A 20,858-nucleotide genomic window follows, 5' to 3' on the forward strand; every position below is an offset into this window, starting at 1 on the left:
AATGAGTGAAATAAAATCATCTGTGATCACTAGACCACTATTAAACTTTTTTTTTTTTGTCGCCCCTGCCCCTGCCTTCAACAGACTCAATTTTCTCAGCTACGCCTTGGACTTCCACTATTTTTTCTTTTTTAATTAGGATGCTTTTTTGTTCAGATAGAACCAGAGTCGGAACAGTCCCACTGAAATTAATGGGATTACTTACTGTACTACATGAATAAAGATTCAGAATAAATTACTACTTGGTGTAAAACCGAAAGATCAGGCTTAATACAAGATTCCAAGAGTATCTGTTTCAAAAATGCTTGTGCAGGAATATTCAGATTAGAAGTTATAAAGCATTAATAATACAGGCATGCACCTACATGCCCTACTAAGTTTATGTGAATGTGTCTGCACATCTGTTTATTCGGATGAGTAAGGGGATTCAATGTGAACAACTGCTGGGAAAAAGTAAATTCATTTCAGCCACTGCCTGCAATTAAGCTCACAGTTCAGAAATGACAAGTGTATTATGGTTTTGGCCAAAAAAAATTTGTCAGATGGGCTACTTCTAAAATAGGTCACTTTTAGAAGATTTTGCAAAGCTCAATCTGAAACACTCAAAAACCTTTTGGGACACGATGACAGCTGTGGCTTTATGACACTGTCTTGATAAAACTGGAGAGAATTTTATGGAAAAATATGTAACTCATACTTAAAACTTAGTGAACAGAACTTTAGTATCCAGACTTTGACAAATAAAACCTGTAACTACATTCATAAAACTTTAAATAGTAGTGTAAACATATGTAATCCCATTGCTATGGTGAGAATATCAGAAAGTCACATTCTGTAGCTATCGAGTTTACAGTATGAATCTAATTTGTTACAAAATTTAATGACTGCCTCTGTATATTAATAATTTATTGATGATAATTCAAATTATTTGGTTAGCCTTTCAAAGTTTTTGTCAGTTATTTTGGTCAGAAAACAGAAGATTCAACAATTTGCAATCACATAATGAAAAGCACTTTAGTTTAATTTCAGATTTCCAAAGAGGTTCAAGGACAATTCATAAAAAGCCCATTCTTGTATATGGATTCCCAATTTTTAGTCCACCTACCTGAGTAAGAATTGGGGATGGGGAATCTACAATAAACAGGACTAGTGAGTTTCATATAGCAAGCAACTCAGAAAAAATTATTTGGGTGTGTAACAGGACATGTGTTTTCCACTCTTGGACCCCTGCTCAAAGAGACTTTGCTACAGAGCAAGAGTTATTCTGGAAAGTCAGAAGTTATTCTACAAAAAAAATGAAACCTTGCCTCACACAGTTCTTTCATTTACCAAAAACAACATTTCAAATTTTTGTCATTGCAAACTGCAGCTATTACATACTATGGTCATCCTTCAGCAAGGTCTACCTCACCTTAGGCCTTTTTTTTTTTTTTTTTTGATTGAAGAACATTAGATAACAAAAAGCTGTTCTCAAACCTACATGTTAGGCAGTCTTTTTTTTCTTGTCAATAAAAAAAAAAAAAAACAATCACAAACTGTCTGAGGCATTTTTCTCAGATAAAGACGACAGACTGAATGAGGTATCATCAGGCTCTGGGGATGCATGATTGAAATCCATTTCTTCTAATTCAGGAGGTAAGTCTGACAGCAGTGCCTATAATTAAAAATATTAAAATACAGTACTTAGCTATATGTTTTATGTCAATGTTCAAATGTCTTCGTATAGTGAATGAACTTTCTTAAGCTTTTTAGTCAGTGCTGATATAGGATAGCTAAAAAGAAGACAGGTCAGTATTGATAGATATTGATAAGGGTAAACATACTAAGGATAACATGAAACATACTAAGGATGGATATGAAGTGTCTTAAAGCAAATCTCCAGAGTTATTTAAGTTTTGTTGGAAACAGTTCAAAACATTTTTTCCCCATATACTGGACAGAGTAAGTGTTCTATATTCACTTGTTTTACTCAAGTATTTTTAACATGCAAAGGCTTTAATATATTTATAATCATACTACACTGAGTGTGCAGGAGATAGGACTAAGTTCTGCACACAAGATTAGTCGTAAGCTGTTTCAATTTTTATCTCAGAGATTTCAAGTTCCCTCCTTTTTATTCAGTTCATGTGGTTTTATGAAAAAAAAACTTTAAGCCAAATTTAGGTTGAATGTAAAATGTCTTAAGTTTCTTTATTGCAGGTTATAGTTCCTATTTTTACATATGGCCAACTGCAGATTGTAAAGGGGGAGGGGGGGGAGGAAGCAACAAAACCCCTTCCCAAATAAAGCAGAAAACATTATTCATACAAGACATAATCCAAGCAAGTATTAAAACAAATGCTAACAACTTACAGTTCTTAAAAGGGCAGTTATGTATTAAAGGCAGTCTACTAAACCTGAAGAAACCTGGCTTTTATACCAGATCTGTCTTAGACTTTACAACAGACAAGTCAAACTCCTTCAGTGTACACTGGTGCACTGGTTCCCCCTTTGTAAAGGTAACACTTTTTCTACGTTGTTTGTTCAGACTGCAAGATCTTTTGTTTAAAGTTCAACTCTTCTTGTGTCCATAAGACGATCAGCACAATGCTGCTCTGATCATAATTTGAGCCTCTGGGTACTATGGAAGAGAAACAAGAAAATGATAGAACACTGACATTAAGGCCTACTTCAAGACCTACCTGCTGCTGTTCTTTATCATCTGATTTAATAGCAAGTATCAAACTGCGAGTAAATGTTTGTAGTTCAAAATACTTCTGTTTGTGATTTTCCAACTCATTTTCAATGAATCTGACTTCTTCATTCTGTGGGGGAAAGTTACATAAAGTTCTGAAAATAATAAATAATACTGAATCATTTCAATAACATTTAGATATACTTATATTAAAACTAAACATTTTTACTTAAAAGGAGTGATGAACTTATTACGATTTCTGGCAAAAACAATATTAAATAAGGCCCAAAATTCTAGAATTGTAGAATTCTGGAACAATGCATGCACATTTTGGATAGAGTTTTTTGATGGACCACCAATAACATCACACTAAATCTACAATGCCTAAAAAGATGCATATGCCAATTCATTTTTCATGATCCTGAATAAGACATATGTAATAGCAAATCATGTTACATGCAGACAAGGCATTTCAGAATTACTGCGCACCGTTAAAGCATTAATGACTTGAACCAATGCTTACATGAACATCGAAAGCATTGCTTTTTATTCCATAAGGATGACCTCCAATTCCGTTTTACAATAAAGAAAAACAAAAGCTAGGTCTCGGAAGTAATCTTGAAATGGCAGGCTGACTATAAAAGACAGCAACTAAATTCATTTACTACAGCAGGAAGCTTGACACTAAGACCAGGGAAAAGAACTTAAGAATTCCTCAAGGCCACCAAACTAAAATATACCATCCTCTAGCACAACTGAGTTTGATGTGTATTCTGAAGAGTCAGCTCACCAACCTCCCCAGGATCCCTGAGGTTACAGAAAGAATGGGAATATATTTATAAAATAGGGATATACTTGTGGTAGAAAATAATCAGGTCACATGGGAAATCTGGAAGAATGATGTTTCAGATTTATTCCCCACATTCAGTGATGTATTGATAAAATATTTACCATTCTGATTTTTAGCAATCTATCCCTACATGGAAATAATAAAATAGTATGAACCCTAATTAGTAATTTATGTCACCTAGGATGCAAGCTCTTGCCTACCCCACCTCTACATTTCTGCCAGGACCAGGATGGTTATCCGATGCCCCCATCACTTCTACCCACACATGCTGTAGCTGGGATTCTCAGCAGGGAGGTGCTTCATACTGGTAAATGTAAAGCCATACAACTCAGAGGTTTCCTCTCATAGGACACCATTGTTTTTGTGGATGTTATTGAACAGTATTCTAACTGTCTGTGTATGTGACATGACCAGTATTTTCTTGAGAATTTTATGTACATATTAGAAGGAAGTCTATGAAGTCACTCTCATGATATTACCATTAACAGAGGAAATCTTTACTATCCCCGACTAATTAGGGAAAGAAATGTCCATCTGCCTCACAAACCAAGGCAGACCTGCTCTGCAACCAAGTCACCCACTCATTACTAGGAATTCCGCAGCTGCCGAGCCAATCCCAAATCCCTCTGCTGCCACTGCTAACATGCAGAAGTGCACTTCTATGTATCGTACCATCCACTCCCAGGGCTGAAATCTCAGGTAAGACACACAAGTCTTCAGCTTGACTGATATTAAATAACATGTGAAAGAGCTAGTGTTCCACCCCTCCCCGCCCCCCCCTCTCCCCCCAGTTTCGGTTTCCAATTTCCCATAGCTTTATACCAAAGCAGGACTGATAAATAGGTGAGGGAGAGGCAGCAAAGTTATCACTGGATCTTTTACCTTTTCCTGGCTTCGGCAACAGAAGAAACATTAACATTTCAAAAAATAGTTTATTTGTATAAGATTTCTAACTGTATTGTCAGAGAAATATGAACAGTGTGTATATTGTGGACAAAAAGGCATATTTCCAACCTTTCTATAAATACATGTCACTGTATTTGCAAGTTGACTTCCCTGATATGGGGATAAACTTCTTGATTAAAAATTCAGATCTGGTACTTCAGTTTATTCCAAATATCTCTTCTTCTTCAAACTTATCAACTGACTGATGTATAAGATAGACTGATGACAGATTTAGCATTTCTAAAGCAAATTTTTCTCTTGTTATTCACCTTTGCAAAGATCATGTAAGCTAAATATACAGTTTGCTTTTCAAGATCAAAATCATCCATGCATTTTTGCAAAAGGTATCTATATAATGGCACTGAATGCACATCCCCCATAAGATAATGAAAACATACATATAGAGAAATTGTTAGGGATATACAAAGACATCGTCACAGAAAGTAAGCATTTAGGCTCACAGCTACTTCATGATCAAGTGTTCCATTTGCTTGTCTCTGATATCCCCTGGTAAATTCAAGACAGCTTAATTAAAAATAATCAATATAGAGTAAACTGTAAGCTAAGGTTTATGACCTAGCTTATCCCGTGGTAAATTGTGTGCCAACATACTCCAGTACTCTGTTGCACAAGATCTCACCTATAATCCCCAGTGTAGTCCACATGTATACCTGAAATCCTGTCATAGAAGACAAAACTAGAAGAATGAAAGGACAAAAGGAAAAGGAAAAAAATCTCCTGTGAATGTTTTCATGAGTACTTGTAAAACCTCATTGCGGAAATGTAGAATCTAGATCTGAGATTCTGATTTGCAGCCATTTTGTATAGGTTTCTTGTACTGGTGAATACATTACAGTATTCTGACAGAAGACTGGATATTTTATCACTATTTCCCCTATCCATATTGTATGAAAATGAGAATTAAAAGTAAATTTAAAAAAATCTCTGTAAGTTGGGTTTGACTATATAACCATATGATTAATTAGGTTGGCAGGGAAAAATATAAAACATTCCTTGATGGCTGGTTTTGGTAGCAGCAAACAACTGCAGAAGCAAATTTCAAAAGCAAACTTACCAATTAGCATTTCATTTTAACAATGATGAAAATATTTTTATAATATAGAACTGTGCTCCAACATTCCCGTTCACATTTGCTAGACTGGCTAAAATTCAAATTTAGTTGCCATGAAAAAGTGACACTATGCAATGAATCAAAAGATTTTTAACAAGCCTATAAACATGTACTTTTTTAATTAAAAAAAATGATATTCCTTAAAAAAAATACAAATCACCATACTGCTTCAGGTTACAACAGCTCTGAGAGTAAGAGATACATATCTGGGCTGCGACTTTGAGGCTTGCTGAAAATCTGGTCTTTGCGTATTTCATGAAAGGAGATATTTTCATTAAAAAACAGCTTAATGGATTTATTACAGATGTAAACTTACAAGTTGCCTATTTAGCAAGGGATTTTGTCCAGTAAAAGATGGAATACAGATTTATGCAGAAAACGCACAGCCACAAAAACCAATCACTTATGTCAAACAACAAAACAACAAACAAGGTTCTGTAGGGCATGCTGTCACAACGGGCCTTTCAGTTTGGTGACAGGTGACATTAAGAAAAGGTCATTCTCTTATCCATATTCATTCTGCACTGCCCTTACCAGGAAAACACTGCTTGAGGGATTAATTTTTGTTCTGAAAAATCTAATCTATTTATTGTTTCAGTACCTGATTATCATTAGCAGAATATGCCTATTTTGTAAGTAAGAAAGTCAGCCACATAAATTAAAAGCATGCTCAAAATAAAATACAGAACTTGGCAACTCTGAGACCAGTAGCGCACACATAACCTTTACCATTTCACAGAATACATGGGCTGTCAGGTATCTAACTGCTTTTCTTCCCTCCCACAACTACTGCTTACAACCAGTCCTGCAGGCTACAATGCTTATGTTCTGCACTACAATATTAGAGCCACTACTTTCTCAGTTCACCCTACTTTGTTAGAGGATTCCAGCTGTTATTATTTCTTTCCAAAGCTGGCCGCATCACACCATATTTTAAAAGCATTCCATAACACTCCAGAAAACAATTATGGCACAGAGTGAAAGTTTCATTTTAGACACTAAATAAATTGTTTTGGTTCGGGACACTTGGTGGGAGCTGCAGATGGCTACACTTACAGTAATGTAGCTGCTCTGTAGAAATGGGACTTATCCTCCCTCCCTCTGTGTTGAAACACAGATAAACTGACTGCATGGGATGAGACTGCTTGGCATGCGACTGAAGGGAAAGTGTGCTGCACCATGGCTGCCTGATGAGAGCAGAAGAGTTCCAGGCTCCCACACTCCTGTGCTCAATTCCTCACAGATAAACCTGTTTGAATTTTTTGTGAAGGGCTATCTTGCTTACTATTTCATGGCCTAAATTACTTACCTTATAATCCAAGAGAGAACTCATTTGATCCACTTCAGAATTGCTTATCATATCACTTTCTTCATCATCTATAATTTCTATTTTCTGAAACAGAAGTAGATGGTTCATTCCAAATATTCTAATTTATAGATTAGAGCAACAAACAACAATGTTTATCTCAAACTAACATGTAAAGAATAAGGTAACAGGGCTTTTTCTGCCTGCTCATGAGCAATTTTGAGTTCCGGAGCCCCCATTAGATGGCAATCATGCACCTTAGCCATAGGAGGTCTAGGAAGACTCCAAACTGGAACTGTGTATATGCAGACCTGGGACAGTTCCTGCCACGGTGACTCAGGCTGTTTGCAGAGGAGGAGCTACATGTCACTGAGCTTTTGGCAATTAAATTGCATACCGTATCTCATTACAGCCTGCAGAAGCCTGCATTTATTCCATAAGCCTTTTGTTGAAGATATCCTAGAGGGCCAAGTAGAGTAAGAAAGTTTTTTCCTCTGGAATTAGATGGGGGAGGAGAGAAAAAAAAAAAAAATCAACAATTATGGCAAATGACTGGCAAGTCCTAACTGACCTACGCCTTGCCTAAAAAAATTAGAGTCTCTCCTTTAGTCTACTTTGGCCATAGCGCAAGTCAAATGCCCTGAAGAGTAGAGGACATTGGTATGATAGACAGTTTCAAAAGTGTGTGTGTATCTGTGTGTGAAAAAATATATATACACACACACACACACACACACACACACACACACACGGATATTTTCAGTTGATTCACAACAATTCTTAGGAGCTTTATTGGGTTTCTAGACCTATCTAAAATACAATGCTAAAGGCCATCCTCAATGCTGTTTAAAATTTGGAAATACATTATAATCATATATCAGCTTTTAAAACATTCCATTTAAACTACTTAGCACTTGTGTTTTGTTTTTTTCCCCCCATAACAAAAAACTTGGCATGTGAGAGAATTATGTTAACATGTACTTTGATAGGAAAAACCACAAAATTTATACATCTTTAGAGCACCTATGAGGGTTTTTTTTTTTTTCCACATGTAAGTTAGATTGCAAACAGATGGAATGAATTTGAATTAGATAGTGGTAAGAGACTGGCATTTTTATCAAGAATTAAGAGGGATTAAACTATAAATTTCACTATATTTTTGAGAAAGAAGCAATGGTAGTATAAGAAGGGGGTTTCATGCTACCTTTCACTATTCTAGCACTTGTAAACACTTATGAGACTGTGTAAATAGGTTAAAGCAATTTTATTATACTATTTAATATACTACTTAATACAACTTAGGCAAGGGCCCACAGTGACAGAAGTACAAATTAATGGTTAGTTCCTGAGGCGTTACTTAATAGGAGGTTACTTCTCTGCAACATATATATGTCCTTCTGTTTGCCTGCAGACCACCCATCAGAAATTTCCTCCTAACCTCCAAGGAAAAATCCTTACAGACATGTTAACACTTTCTCAGTAGCAGTACCCACTTAGCTAATGAGCACATGTTGAAGGTAAGGAGTATAAACCACATTTTCTGTGCTTCAGTGTCTGACGACACAGCTGAAGTGGTAACATTTCAAAGGCTTAATGTCACAAAGGTCTGCTGTTATCATATACTAGCACTGTGATTTAAACACATTTTTGATTTTAGACTCAGTGTGAAGAAAAGAGCCTCTAAATAAATGCCAAACATTCAACTCTGTCCTCCTTACAATTCTATATTTTAAGATAGCAAAGGATAAATAGATTAGAATATCAAATAAAAACTGTATCTCTTATGCAAGTCCACTGTGTCTTAGTCCAATTTTAACAGCATACTTTTTAAAATTTTGTTACAGAATTTTCAGAACATGATATGAAAAACTACTTGTTTTGTTTTTTTCCTCATTATATCAAATTATATAATGTTGGGGGTTAAGGTAAACCGGAGAACCGATTCATTGTTGGGCATCATCTTTGCAGACCTTTTCACATTACATTCTGCATCTCCATGGTAAATACATCCGCCTGAAACTCGAGAGTTATTCCTTCTAAGGTCACAGCAGGCCATCAGGTTAAAAAGAATGGAAAAGGACAGCCATTCTTTTTAGGCTAACCAGAAGAAATACAGCCCTGGAATTTTAGTTTACACAAAAGGTGATCATATATTAAAAAAAAAAAAAAAAAAAAAAAGAAATAAAACATTCTCTCTTTATTTATAAAGGGAAGGAAATCTCCTGTTCACTTTCCCATTTCAGACTATAGGTGATGATTATAAAACTAATGTTTTAGTCATGGTCTGAGCTACTGCAGTTTAACCTCTAACTGAATTAGAAGAGTCTAATTGGGAACTGGAACCATCACCTGTTCATTCTCCAGATAACTTTTTAAGATAAAAATTACCCTACCACTTAGGTCTTCTCTCCTCTTCCTCCTCTCCTTTCTTCTAATTTGAGAGAAGACAGGCTAAACAAAGGGGACATATTACATTATTTGCCATGACTCCTCCTTCTGTCTTTCCTTCCTTGTTCTTATTGCAGTCAAATAAAAACAGCAAGAACTGTGTTCGACTCAAAGTGAATGCATGTGAGAAAATAATAAACTTCTAAATAATGCCCTGCCAAGAGTATAGGAATGAAGACTATATATCCAGCCCTGGCTTGAGCCCACGGATCTAAGGTTAGCTATAGAGAAGAAACACTAGAGACACCTGACTTTCTCAAAGCTACTGAAAATCCTTTTTTATTATTATTTTGTTGTTTATTCCTACTGCTTTATTACAATATGCACTTACAGAGTGCTACCTAAGCAGAGTGTTCTGCACTCCAGAAGAACAGCACTGGGTCGTTATAATACAGAAAAATCTGTATTATTCAATTTCTATTGAATGTGCACAGTTCCACCACAACCAGCTTCTTGTAGTACTCAAGCAATAAGGAAGGACTCAGCACACTCAACTGAAGCTTTCATCTAGTGAAAAACACTAGTGCTGGACAATAACAACATCAACAATTAAGGAGGTCATATAACTAGAACAGGAAAAGTATACACACCACATTATCAGTAGATACTGGATTCTGGTCATCTTCTTTGTGACAGATTTCTTCATTTTGAAGAGTATCACTTGTCTCTTCTGCAGAAATAAATTAGTTTTTCAGATTTCATTCAAATTTCATGCTTGAGGAACATTACTAGTCTTTTCCACTAAATATGTCACATCTGCTATATACAAAAGCAAAGTCATATCATCAGTGTCTATTCATAAAAAAATACTGCATATCTTAATAAAGACGACATCACATCACCAGTATTTCAGGCCAAAGTTAGGACAACCTTAAACTTGGAAAGACAGGGAAAAACAAGTCTATCAGTTACTCTTGTGCAACCTGCACTAAGGCTTTCCTATTTTTAGCTTCAGCTTGCAATATTCAAAGGAAATAAAGTTTCACACCAGACTTACCTAGAACTTTCCCGATTAAACACATTCGCGTTCAAAATCTCTACTGCCTTGGTTTCAAGCCATATTCTGCCTCATTTAATTGGAAAGAAGCATTTTTTTTTCAGTAAATTATTACATGAAAAATCCAGCTTGCCTCGTAATTATAGACTATGTACCAGAATCCCACCTCCTCCTTGTAGGCACTGACTACTTTTGAACAGAAAACTGATCAAGCAGATAATTATTTTATTCTCATATGGTAAAATGTTTCCTCCTAGTGAATCTAATCTTCTCCTTTACATGTATCAGCAAAGCACACACTTGAAAACACAGCAGATCTTATTCCTAAGTCTCAACCATAAGTGCTACACAATTCCATTATCCCTGAACTATGGCCAACATGAAAAAATGAGAAATGTATGTGTATTGATTCCTGTGATTAAGTCCCTTTCCAAGATTTAATGTTCCACATTTAGAATACTATCAAGAAGAAAGTGGTTGATAGAAATAGCAAAACAAGAAATAAACCAAAACACAAAGGCAAGATAGTTATGATTAAAAATTTCAATGGTGTTAATGACACTAGGCTATTAACTGGAAACACTACTTTCTGTAGTGTATTCTGCAAAGGGCAGAGCTTGCATAAAAAGGGACAAGCAGTCAAGCTGCCATACCTAAAGAGGAAAGGAGGTATAGTGAATGGACAATAGCTGTTCAGGTAGGTTACTAAAAGAGAGGGCAGATAATGGTGCAGGTGGGAGCCTCTTCCAAACAAACACAGAGGTAACAAGATTTAACTGGAGTTATCCAACATTTGCAAAGCATGGGTAATATTTGCGTCAGACTAGCTTTACAGAGAATTTTATCATTTTAAATAACTTTTCTATTAAATACCTCTAACTGAAGAAACTTTATTTAAAGTAGTTTCAAGTAAATTTAATCTGTACTGGCTGCAACGTCAGAAGAAAATTTCTGCTAGTACCAAAAGCAAATGGGTCCAAAAGGGAGAACTGTAATAACAGGCAGCAATATAAGACCACATCATTCCACTCAGAGGAATGAAAGTCATCTAAGAAGCATGCTCAAGTGAAACCAAAGAATATTTAAACCATCAATCACTCTGTAACCTTGACAGTCACCATTTTGTTCATTTGACTATTGAATCCAACTCCCTACAGCACTTTAAACTCTTTAAATGCTCATCCTCAGCTAATATAAACTGGCACAGCTATAATGGCCTCCATAGAGCTGTATCCATCTGCACACACTATGGATTCAATTAACATAGCTTTAAAAAAGGCAAGCTAATGTTACTAGAGAAACTTAATGCTCGACTTTACATCAGACTATAGCTTTTTTGAATTTATGCACTACTTTTAAAAAGCAGCTGCCATCAACACTTCCTCTCTAGTTAGGTGACTAAGAATATCTTTTTCTATCTTTGAGAGTTTGGCGAGTTCTTTTGTTAGGACCAACAGTTAAAGTTCTCAAAGTTTACGAACAGTCACATTTCCATGACTGAATAGTAAACATGACTGTTGGCGGAAGTGTCTTCCAGGAAGCTCAAAATCAACTGAGCTGTAGTAATAAAACCTACCACATGGAACTGTGGAAGTTAACAGAAACAATTCTTGTGTTAGAATAAAGAACGAAAGAGGGATTCTTGGACATTAAGGGAAAACTATAGTCTTTTTGCACTCGCTTAAACTTTGATTATAATCATCTACTCACAGTCTTACAGCTCTATCCTGAGAAAGCCTAGTTCAATAAACGTGGTGTTCTTCACTTTAAGCTGCAGAGAATTCAGATTCTTCCCCCAGCACCATTTTCTTTTAAGACAGATCTTATTAAATCAGTTCCTTCTTCCACACCTTGGGCAAATCAGAGACACTCAGATTCTGCATCTCACTTGGCTTTCAATCATTTGACGCATTTCTTTATCATCTTTTTCCCTTCACAGTAGAATCTGACAAAGCTATCACAAATTCACTCCCAGCAATTCTCCATTTTTCTAGTTCTTTAAGTTGTTCAAACAAAATGACAAGATCAAGTCTGGCATGCTAAGTTGAAATAGCATGCACTAGGTCAGACTTTCTTTTAGTTTAGAAAGCAAAGGTTTTATTGATCTCTTCTAATCAGAAGCACTGGGAGCAATTAGTTGAGCTTGTGAAGCTAGTGAAATGTGCAGAGTGGCAGCTCATCTGCCTTAGGCCCAGAGTATTAATGTAAAGACAGAGAGAGAGAGCATGCATGAGCAAGAGGGGCAGCGGGGAGGGAGGGAGGGAAAGCGGGGGGAAGGAAGGGAGGGAGAGTGATTTAATATGGTCATGCAGTTCTATGAGGTAGAGTACAAGGGGATTAAGTTCAAGACACTTCTCAATACAATTCATGATCTAGAGTGATAACATGCATGCACCCTGCACGTGCAGTTCTGAGGCTTTCTGAGCAGTCCACTGCTACCAACTTTGATCTTTTCTACTGATTGGTATTTGCCCGCTGAAGACCACATACATATCTCACACAGCTTAATGGCAGTAAGTTCTACTGGGTTCTGACACACTGGAAGCTGTTCTAGTGTGACACCAGGTTTCAGCTAACATCTTTTGAACATGTCTCATCAGCATGGGTTTAGTATCATGAAAACCGCAACTACACAGCTCTGGTTAGCTCAAAGCAAGCAGGTTCTGTCACATTAGTGCTTATTTAGACAAAAATTTTTGATACGATTAGGCTAATGGGAATAGATATTGAAGCTGAGTACAACTGGCAAGTTAACTAAGAGCATCTTTTAAACCTGGTTTCTTAGGGAAACGAGGTTTACACATTTCTACTTTCTGTTCATCTGTCAGTTGTACCAAAATATTATGAACTTGTCAAGCAGCTTCTGATGAATCTAGCAAAAACAGAGGTTTTGCAATGCAAAGTTTCTGCAAGCTTTCTGATAACAAACCAACGTATTTCACACAGAAAGAGGTAGAAAAAAAGAGACCAAACTGTACCTTCAGCATAGCCAAGATAGATAATTTGCAACTGTTAGACACACTTTCAGACATTGTTGAATGTGTACAACAGAGAATCCAAAGCATGCAAACTGCAAAAAAGTAAAAATATAGGCACAGTAGGAACTGCATTTTCAAATACCTTGTGAGCTTCCTTCAGATAAGCAGATTGATACTTCATCATTCCTATCATTATCATCCCCCACTTCAGTAGCAGTTTCCTCTCCTGGATTAAGTGCTGATTTAGAAACAAATTCAGATTGATCAGAGAAATCAGCAGGACCTCCTCTAGGGGGTGGGACCTCAATCCCCATTAAACGATATTTCCGTCTTCGATTCCCAATCCACGTCTTGTAAGAGAAATAAACATGAATGATATCAGAAACTATAACAAAAGCAACAGGCCCACAACCAAGTGAAATTAGCATATCTATACTATAGGAACAAGAGTGTAGCCAGCAGTTCAGGGCAGGTGATTATTCCCCTGTATTTGACACTCATGAGGCTGCTTTCTGGAATACTATGTCCAGTTTCAGTCCTCCAGTACAGGGGAAAAGGGAAGGTTAAGAGGCTGTAGAGCAAAAGGAAAAGAAGTAACAGTCATAAGTTGCAGCAAGGGAAATTCTGACTGGAATTTAGGGGAGAAAAAAAATAATGGCATGCTTCACAGTAAGGGGCATTAAGCATTAGAACAGTTTGTCCACAGAAGTTGTGGAATCTCCAACTTTGGAGATACGCAGAATTTTACTGAACAAGGTCCTGAGCAATCTAGCCTAACTTTGCTCATGAGTTGGACTAGATGACCTTGTGATGTCCCTCCCAGCCTATTCTATGAATTAAATGTAAATTCCTTAATCCAGGTTCCACTAGGCAACTAAAGCATCCAGCAACCCACACAGTCAACCTGTTCTAGGATTTCCTAAAGCACAAATTGCTGGAGGTGGTAGCTTTACATCACTCTACTTTGCAGAGGAAACGTAACTTGGGAGAAATAAGCAAGTTCAGAGTAGTATTATCCTTCAGTCGTCTTTGGATGGAAGATGAGTCTTTAAGAAGTACTGCTTGCAGTAAGGTATAAGAGCATACTGTAAACAGTGGTGGGAGATGGAACAGGTCCAGGATCAAGGAATTTGGAAAGTCACTCATAGCCAGATGGGTATTGATGCTTTAAGTTCATTTTACAATAAAAAAACCTGACACTCTTTGCAAAAAAGAAAAAAATTACATTCAAAATTCTCCAAGTGGAGCTGTGTAACTGGCAATTGACTTCCTTTCTTTGATGAATTATAAAGAAAAACCCACGCTAAGAATTATTAAAGCTGAAAAATAGAGTTTAACACAAAGGACTAAGAGTTGTCTGCAACTCTTCACCTCTTAACTCTCTCTTCCCTTGCATTACTCAGTCTTTTGACCTCTTGTCCAATTTCTATTCTACTCAACAGCTCTTGTCCCCAGACACTTTGTTCCATCAAAGTCAGTTCTTCACTGGCATCCAAAAGTCTTTCTCAGAGCCAGGAATCAATTTCTTTGCCCTCTCTTAATTTCCAGTCTTCTTGACCCAGCTCTCCACCCCCTTGCACAACATCAAGAACACCAATAGGAGCATCACTAAAAGTACAAGTGGGACCTTTCTCCTTGTTCCAAGACCTGACCACATACTGGCCCGGGAATGATAATTATGCAATTTGCCCATATAAACTATAACCATACACAGTATACTTAATTACTGTGATGATTACAGACATGATTACTGCAGGCACAGCACGGCCATTTACTACGTTCTGAAGCATGCTAAGTGCTAGAATTTGTGGATCATTAAAAAAATCAAAGCTATCTCTAGAAAGCATAGCCAACTGCTATTTTTGAAAGCATATGATCAGGACATGGTAAAATGCACATCGCTATCATAAGGTCTCCAGTCCAGTAGAGTTTGCCAAACACACTAAAATATTCTAGGAAGTTTTTCTTTAGAAATGTACAAGGCAACACTACTTCTGTCCTTCCTTCAGAAATACCTGCAATTCTCCTCCTCCCCATTCCACTTCCTCTAAATACAGTTCTGATAGATGAGTAGCATGGAAAAGGTTAGTACAAAAGATTACAATTTTGTTTATATCTTGATTATCAAATAGAAATTTTAAGAAATATTAACAGCAGTCCCAACTATTAAAGATAGTTTCATGCTGTGCCAACCTTGAAAAAGGAAAAAAAAAGTTTAGGCCAAACAAAATGGCTTTTTTGCCAGTTAAAAGAGGACATGCTTAATACTATTTTTGGCAAAACATTTTTGTTGGATGGTATTTGCTTTTCCAGATCTCTGATTTTTCCCAAGAGCTAAGTAGGGATTTTTGAACATTATATACCATTGGTGGGGGGTGGGCGCCACACGAGTAGCCTCTTCCAGACTTGTGTTCCTTTTCTTCAACAGTATATTGCTATTCTTTAGATTTGCTCATAATTTTATAGTGGCAATAAAGTGCTAAGAACTCTAAGAGCAAATCTGTTTCATATTATTAAAAGAAATTCAGGGACCCGGACAAGGCAGACCTTACTTGTATTTTTACATACCATTTAAAGCAGAAAATAAGTCTCTCATTCAACATACTGAATGTGTCATATAAGATTCATGAATATATATTTTATAGCATCCCAAACTAAAACAGGAAAGAAAAGTTTTAAGCTTCTATAAGCTTCTATATAGTATACACCACACTTTATAGTGAATGTTCTGGGGCAGTACAATGATAGATGTAAGAACAAGTAAATAGACAAATTAGTATTTCTTTGTAGGAAAACAACTAAATAATCCTAATGATATCCCTAGAATTTTACCTCCTTAAAAACATCAAGCAACATCCATAAAGCACACGTGATCAGACTCATTAAACCTACTTATACCAGCTTGTAATAACGAACTCAGCAACAACTTCCCCAGCTTCAACTAAACAGATGACCAGCAACAGTTAGGGATGAAAGGCTGGAGTCCAGCAGAAGGAATCAGCTGATGACTGTCCTGAGGCAGCTAGTAAGTAAGTGGACTGGCAAGGAGCCACTTAAAAAGCATGATTACAGCTCTCCAGATACTGAGGTTAGGGTGTCAATTTGCAAGAAAGATTCTAGGTTGCAACCTTCAGAAACACTGCTTCAGGGGAAAAATAAAGATTGAATATCTTGAGTTATTTTTTCAATGACTCTCTCTCCATCATAACTTGCATCTACAGTAGGCCTAGAGCCCCCAACAGCAAGAGTAATTAATCAGCTGTGCAAAATGAGTGGCCATTCTGCTTCAACTGATTCATCTGTTAATGAACTCAGATTTAAGCACTACCTTAAATATTCCAAATTGTATCTGATGGGCTGCGGGGAAAAAGGAGGATATGCTCTAGCCTGTGGATAGGGTTGTTAAGAGTAGCACTACAGCTATTCTGTATAAAAGCTTTATGCTCTGTAAAAAAAAAACAAAAAACAAAAAAACAAAAAACAAAAAAAAAACCAAAACCCAAACAAAAGAAAACCCCCCCCACACGAAAAACCCACACACTCAAATATTTGAGGTGCTTGATAGTTGTCACCCTGTCCCCAAATGTCTCACTGAAGGCTGTTCCGCTCGCCTTTCAGACACACTTTCGGTATGAAAGAATAAAATTAGCCAAGAGAACAAAACAAGTTTAAGTACAAAAAAGCTCCCAAAAATATAATCAGCAATAATTATAATGCAAATATAAGGAATATTGCAAGTTTAATGAAATATTAGCCAGTGTTCACATATTTAAAAGTGATAGTCTTTTTTCTTTTTCCTTCCCTCTTTTTGTGTCTTGGGAACATATGAAAAACACCTGGGGGTGGAAACGTGCATGATGTGCAACCAGCAGTCACTTTGCAAATCTGCTCTACTACTACAAGTATCAAAGCCATGGAACAAAATGCCCTGTTCGACCTTAAAAGATCAAATCCAGTGGAACTGTTCATGGTGGTAAACATCTTTCTTTGAGATAAGAAAACAGATTTAATATATTCTTTGTACTAGAGACATTTTAAGGAAGTAAGAGATCATAAAGATAAGTCTTGGTACTTTTGGAAAAGCAACACTTGTCTGGACAAATCACGCGTTTTCATTAAAAAGCTATGACGAGAAGAATGGGGAAGTATACTGAATTGAATTAAAAACAAGTGATTTAATATGTAAAAATATCTATGTAAAATAGTTATATATTTTGTTACATCACAAATGGAGCAACAGTTGCTAGTTGTACACTGTCTGGAATTCAAAGTACAGTAAAATACACAAAGGCAACATGTATTGAAAGTGGAGAAATTCCTCCCCCAGTGTCCCTTTGGTCCAACTCTTTTTCGCTGAGCATACAGCATAAGGCAGAGATGCTCTGTGGTTCACTAAGGCCTCACTGCTAACTGCATCACGGCTGTGTCCTGACTCCTTATTAGAAAGGGACCACGCCACACACTAATATCCAGACATAGTGGTTTCCTTCCAAAGAATATCCAGGGTGTCAGATAAGGAGAAAAGCATAATACGGTGTGCCTATCTAGATCTCAAGACAGATTTAGGATGGATAATGTAGAGCATATTATGGAAAATATCTTCCCCACAGCTGGGACACGCACAACATGTCTTAGAAACAAGTCAACAGGAAGCACTGAAGAATACATCAGCAGTGTAGTGTAAATTCAGCCTTTACAGGCCAAAAAGATAGCATAGCATCATGCAGGACCAACCTCCAACCTAGTTCTCTATAATTTTTCCAAGTCTGTCATATAGAGGACTCAGAGGCAGAAGTAGGACAGATACTGGCAACACCACCAGTTTCTATAAAGAAAAAATGTGCATACGTGTGAATTCTATTAGAGATCATGCCATGGAGTCTCGAGAAGTTCATCTGAGTCCAATACAAACTGGGCACCTGCCCTGAAGAAAACAGCATTTGAAGCAGGTACTTGAAAGGTGTTTATAGAACTTCATACTGTCATCCTGTATGTGTCAGCAAGGATATTCTTAAAGGAACAAATTAAGGGAAGCCAAGCAGTGGTGTTAGTCTTACTGTCCTGTGAATAAAGTATTATATCAAAGTGGGAACAGCTTCACCCTTCAGAAAACAAATTGAAGAGCCTGGAAAAATACGGAGAAACTTTATTACCTACATGGAAAAAAATAATTCTTTTCAGCTTCCAGAAAAGTGCAATTTTGTTTTTCTGTAATTCACATCTGCTTAGGAAAACAAACAAGTAAATAGCCGAATTAGTGTTTAATAGTGAAACCAACTTTGGTGCCATTTTAAATATACCATTTCCCCAGAAATATCTCCACAAAAGGAGAGTTTAAAATAAGGGCTCCCAGTTCCACTTTCACAGTAATGTCAAAAGAAAGAGGTGGAAAAAGAGGACAAAGGTTGAAAGCACTAGTCACAATTGTTATTTCCATTATGGTGGGAAAGTAAGACTCTAATAACATCTTTCAGAAACACAGATTATCCTGACTAAAAAGACAGTCAGACTATTTATTGAGGAATGGAAGCACTTTGAACGAATGAGGCACCCATAGTTTTAGAGAGACAATATATGCCTGGTAGCTGTGCATACCAGTGGCTACAATGGACACTGTACTGAACTCCCCAACCTCCGCAACAGATGATGTGAAATGGTTCTAAGGAATCACATTGTCTACATCAGTCCTGTATCACCCTAAAAGAATGCTTCATCAACACCACTTGTATGGACTATCAAGTTCCAGCAACCCAGCATCCTTCACTATCTTTTGCCCTCTATTCCATCCCCACTTGGCTTCAAGACAGCATCTGAAAATATTATTTTCCTATTTTGCAACATTCTTTCACATGCTTACAGTTATTTTTCCCCTATAAGCATTAATGAAACGTATCTTCCCTGTACCTTTAGAAGGGCTTTGTACCTTGATCATAACAAACAGCATTTTTCAGTCTTCTAGGATACCCCTAAAAAATTTAACTCTTTTATTTAAAATCCTATTCCAGTCTAAAGAGAATGTCAGACAGCTCACAGTGCTACTCTTGTTGCTGATCAATAAGACTCTTACCTGAGGGCTTTTTTCTATATATAGACTGCAGAAAGAGCAAGACAGCACTTCCCAACATGGTCATTCATTATGTAATACGTGAAATCTATTTCAAGCTTCCTCATGAAATTTTTAAAGGCTTTCAACTGTCCTATTTTTGCTTCTGCGACAAGCTAGGGGAAGACTCTAGATTTCTTACCCGCACTATTTCACAGTCAACATTTAATTCTGCAGCAACAGCTTCAATTTTCTCTCTGCAGACTGAGCCCAGGCTGGTCATGCCATTGTCCCAGTATTTCTTTAGGGTAGCTAAGTCTCGGTCACTAAACTGTGTGCGGTCCTGTAACTGTAAGATAAAAAAAATTACTGTTAGATTAAAAAAATTTCAGCTTATACTGCCCATTTCATTTCCAGAGGTCTTGCATACAGTAAGACACATATGTTATGCTGTCTCCTTGGCTTTTCTTCTCTTTTAACTCTCCCTTAAGAATTTTTTTTAAGTTTGTTTTTTATCCGGGCCAGTAGAGAGTTCTCTGGGATTTATTTTAAAGGCACCGGCAGTGCTAAGGCAAGTTGAAAGCACTTCAGCTTTGTTTCAACTCCACCTGATTTTTTAATTTGTTTCATCTCACTCTATATGGCTTACCAAAAATAACTTCTTTCCTCTTGCGCTGTTTACTCTCTCCACCCAATTTATGAATATTATTCCTTAAGGCTTTTCAAGTTTCTCACCCTCCCTGCCTAAAGTTCTTTCATCTTACTGCAAACTACAATACATGCATAATTCAAAGGACTGTGAGTTCCTAAAGGGAATGATTTAATGTTTATTTGGTAAGCTTCAGAGTTTATATTGGTTCCACTCTTTATTTGTGAGCTCCCTAACTCTATGTGCATATTTATCAAGATATGGTAGTAGATTACACACATAAGCAGTAACACTGACAAATCCTAGACTTCCTACCACTTCTTGAACTGGTATGGGTACATAGTACAACATGTTGCAAATGCATCATTCTGCCAATAGAACTTACAAACTCAGTAGCTTTTAGCCCAATGATCTTAACTAAGTTTCCCATTTCTTTGTGAAAGAAAGAAATACTTGTCATATTTGTCATCTCTCCTGCTGTTAGGAGTCCATAAATGCAAAAAAAGAAATAAAGTTTGCATTAGTAAGGAGTAACAACATTTTGCTGTTGTGAGCCAATTTTGTTATTATTTCAGCTGCTGAAGTTTTATTAAAACTAACCATGATTTCACTATCTAAATTCTAGGTTTGCTCATTTAAAAACTTAAAAGTTAGAATGAAGTTTATTTAACAATGGACTAAAAATTTCACAGAACTAGAATCATTTGACAATCTTATATGGTTATCAATGCTAATCTTCAGGATATGGCAATCTTTGCAGCTTTCTTTTTAAAAATCATTATTTCTCAAAGTATTAGAAGCATTTGAGCCTCGGATACACTAATATAAAACAGAGG

The 20,858-nt window shown here is 36.6% G+C and overlaps 1 protein-coding gene across 9 annotated transcripts in view; it reads right to left on the reverse strand.

The window, feature by feature from the left end:
* Positions 1–891: 891 nt before the first annotated feature.
* The window catches only part of HDX (highly divergent homeobox), a 54,047-nt gene continuing 34,080 nt past the window's right edge, over positions 892–20,858 (reverse strand). For 6 of the 9 annotated variants that reach the window (XM_064518285.1, XM_064518284.1, XM_064518283.1 and 3 more), the window contains 6 exons: positions 19,576–19,722; positions 13,473–13,680; positions 9,946–10,025; positions 6,911–6,994; positions 2,682–2,804; positions 892–1,654 (listed from right to left, as the gene is read on the reverse strand). In XM_064518285.1, coding sequence (XP_064374355.1) covers positions 1,529–1,654; positions 2,682–2,804; positions 6,911–6,994; positions 9,946–10,025; positions 13,473–13,680; positions 19,576–19,722 — 768 coding nt within the window. In that variant the 3' untranslated portion in view covers positions 892–1,528. Of the gene's footprint in view, positions 1,655–2,681; positions 2,805–6,910; positions 6,995–9,300; positions 9,359–9,945; positions 10,026–12,062; positions 12,203–13,472; positions 13,681–19,575; positions 19,723–20,858 lie in introns of those variants that run through there. The other 3 variants (XM_026101288.2, XM_064518286.1, XR_003259363.2) reach the window with 3 other exon arrangements.

Source organism: Dromaius novaehollandiae, chromosome 11 (genome assembly GCF_036370855.1).
Source record: "Dromaius novaehollandiae isolate bDroNov1 chromosome 11, bDroNov1.hap1, whole genome shotgun sequence".
In the NCBI taxonomy this organism is placed as follows: Eukaryota; Metazoa; Chordata; class Aves; order Casuariiformes; family Dromaiidae; genus Dromaius; species Dromaius novaehollandiae.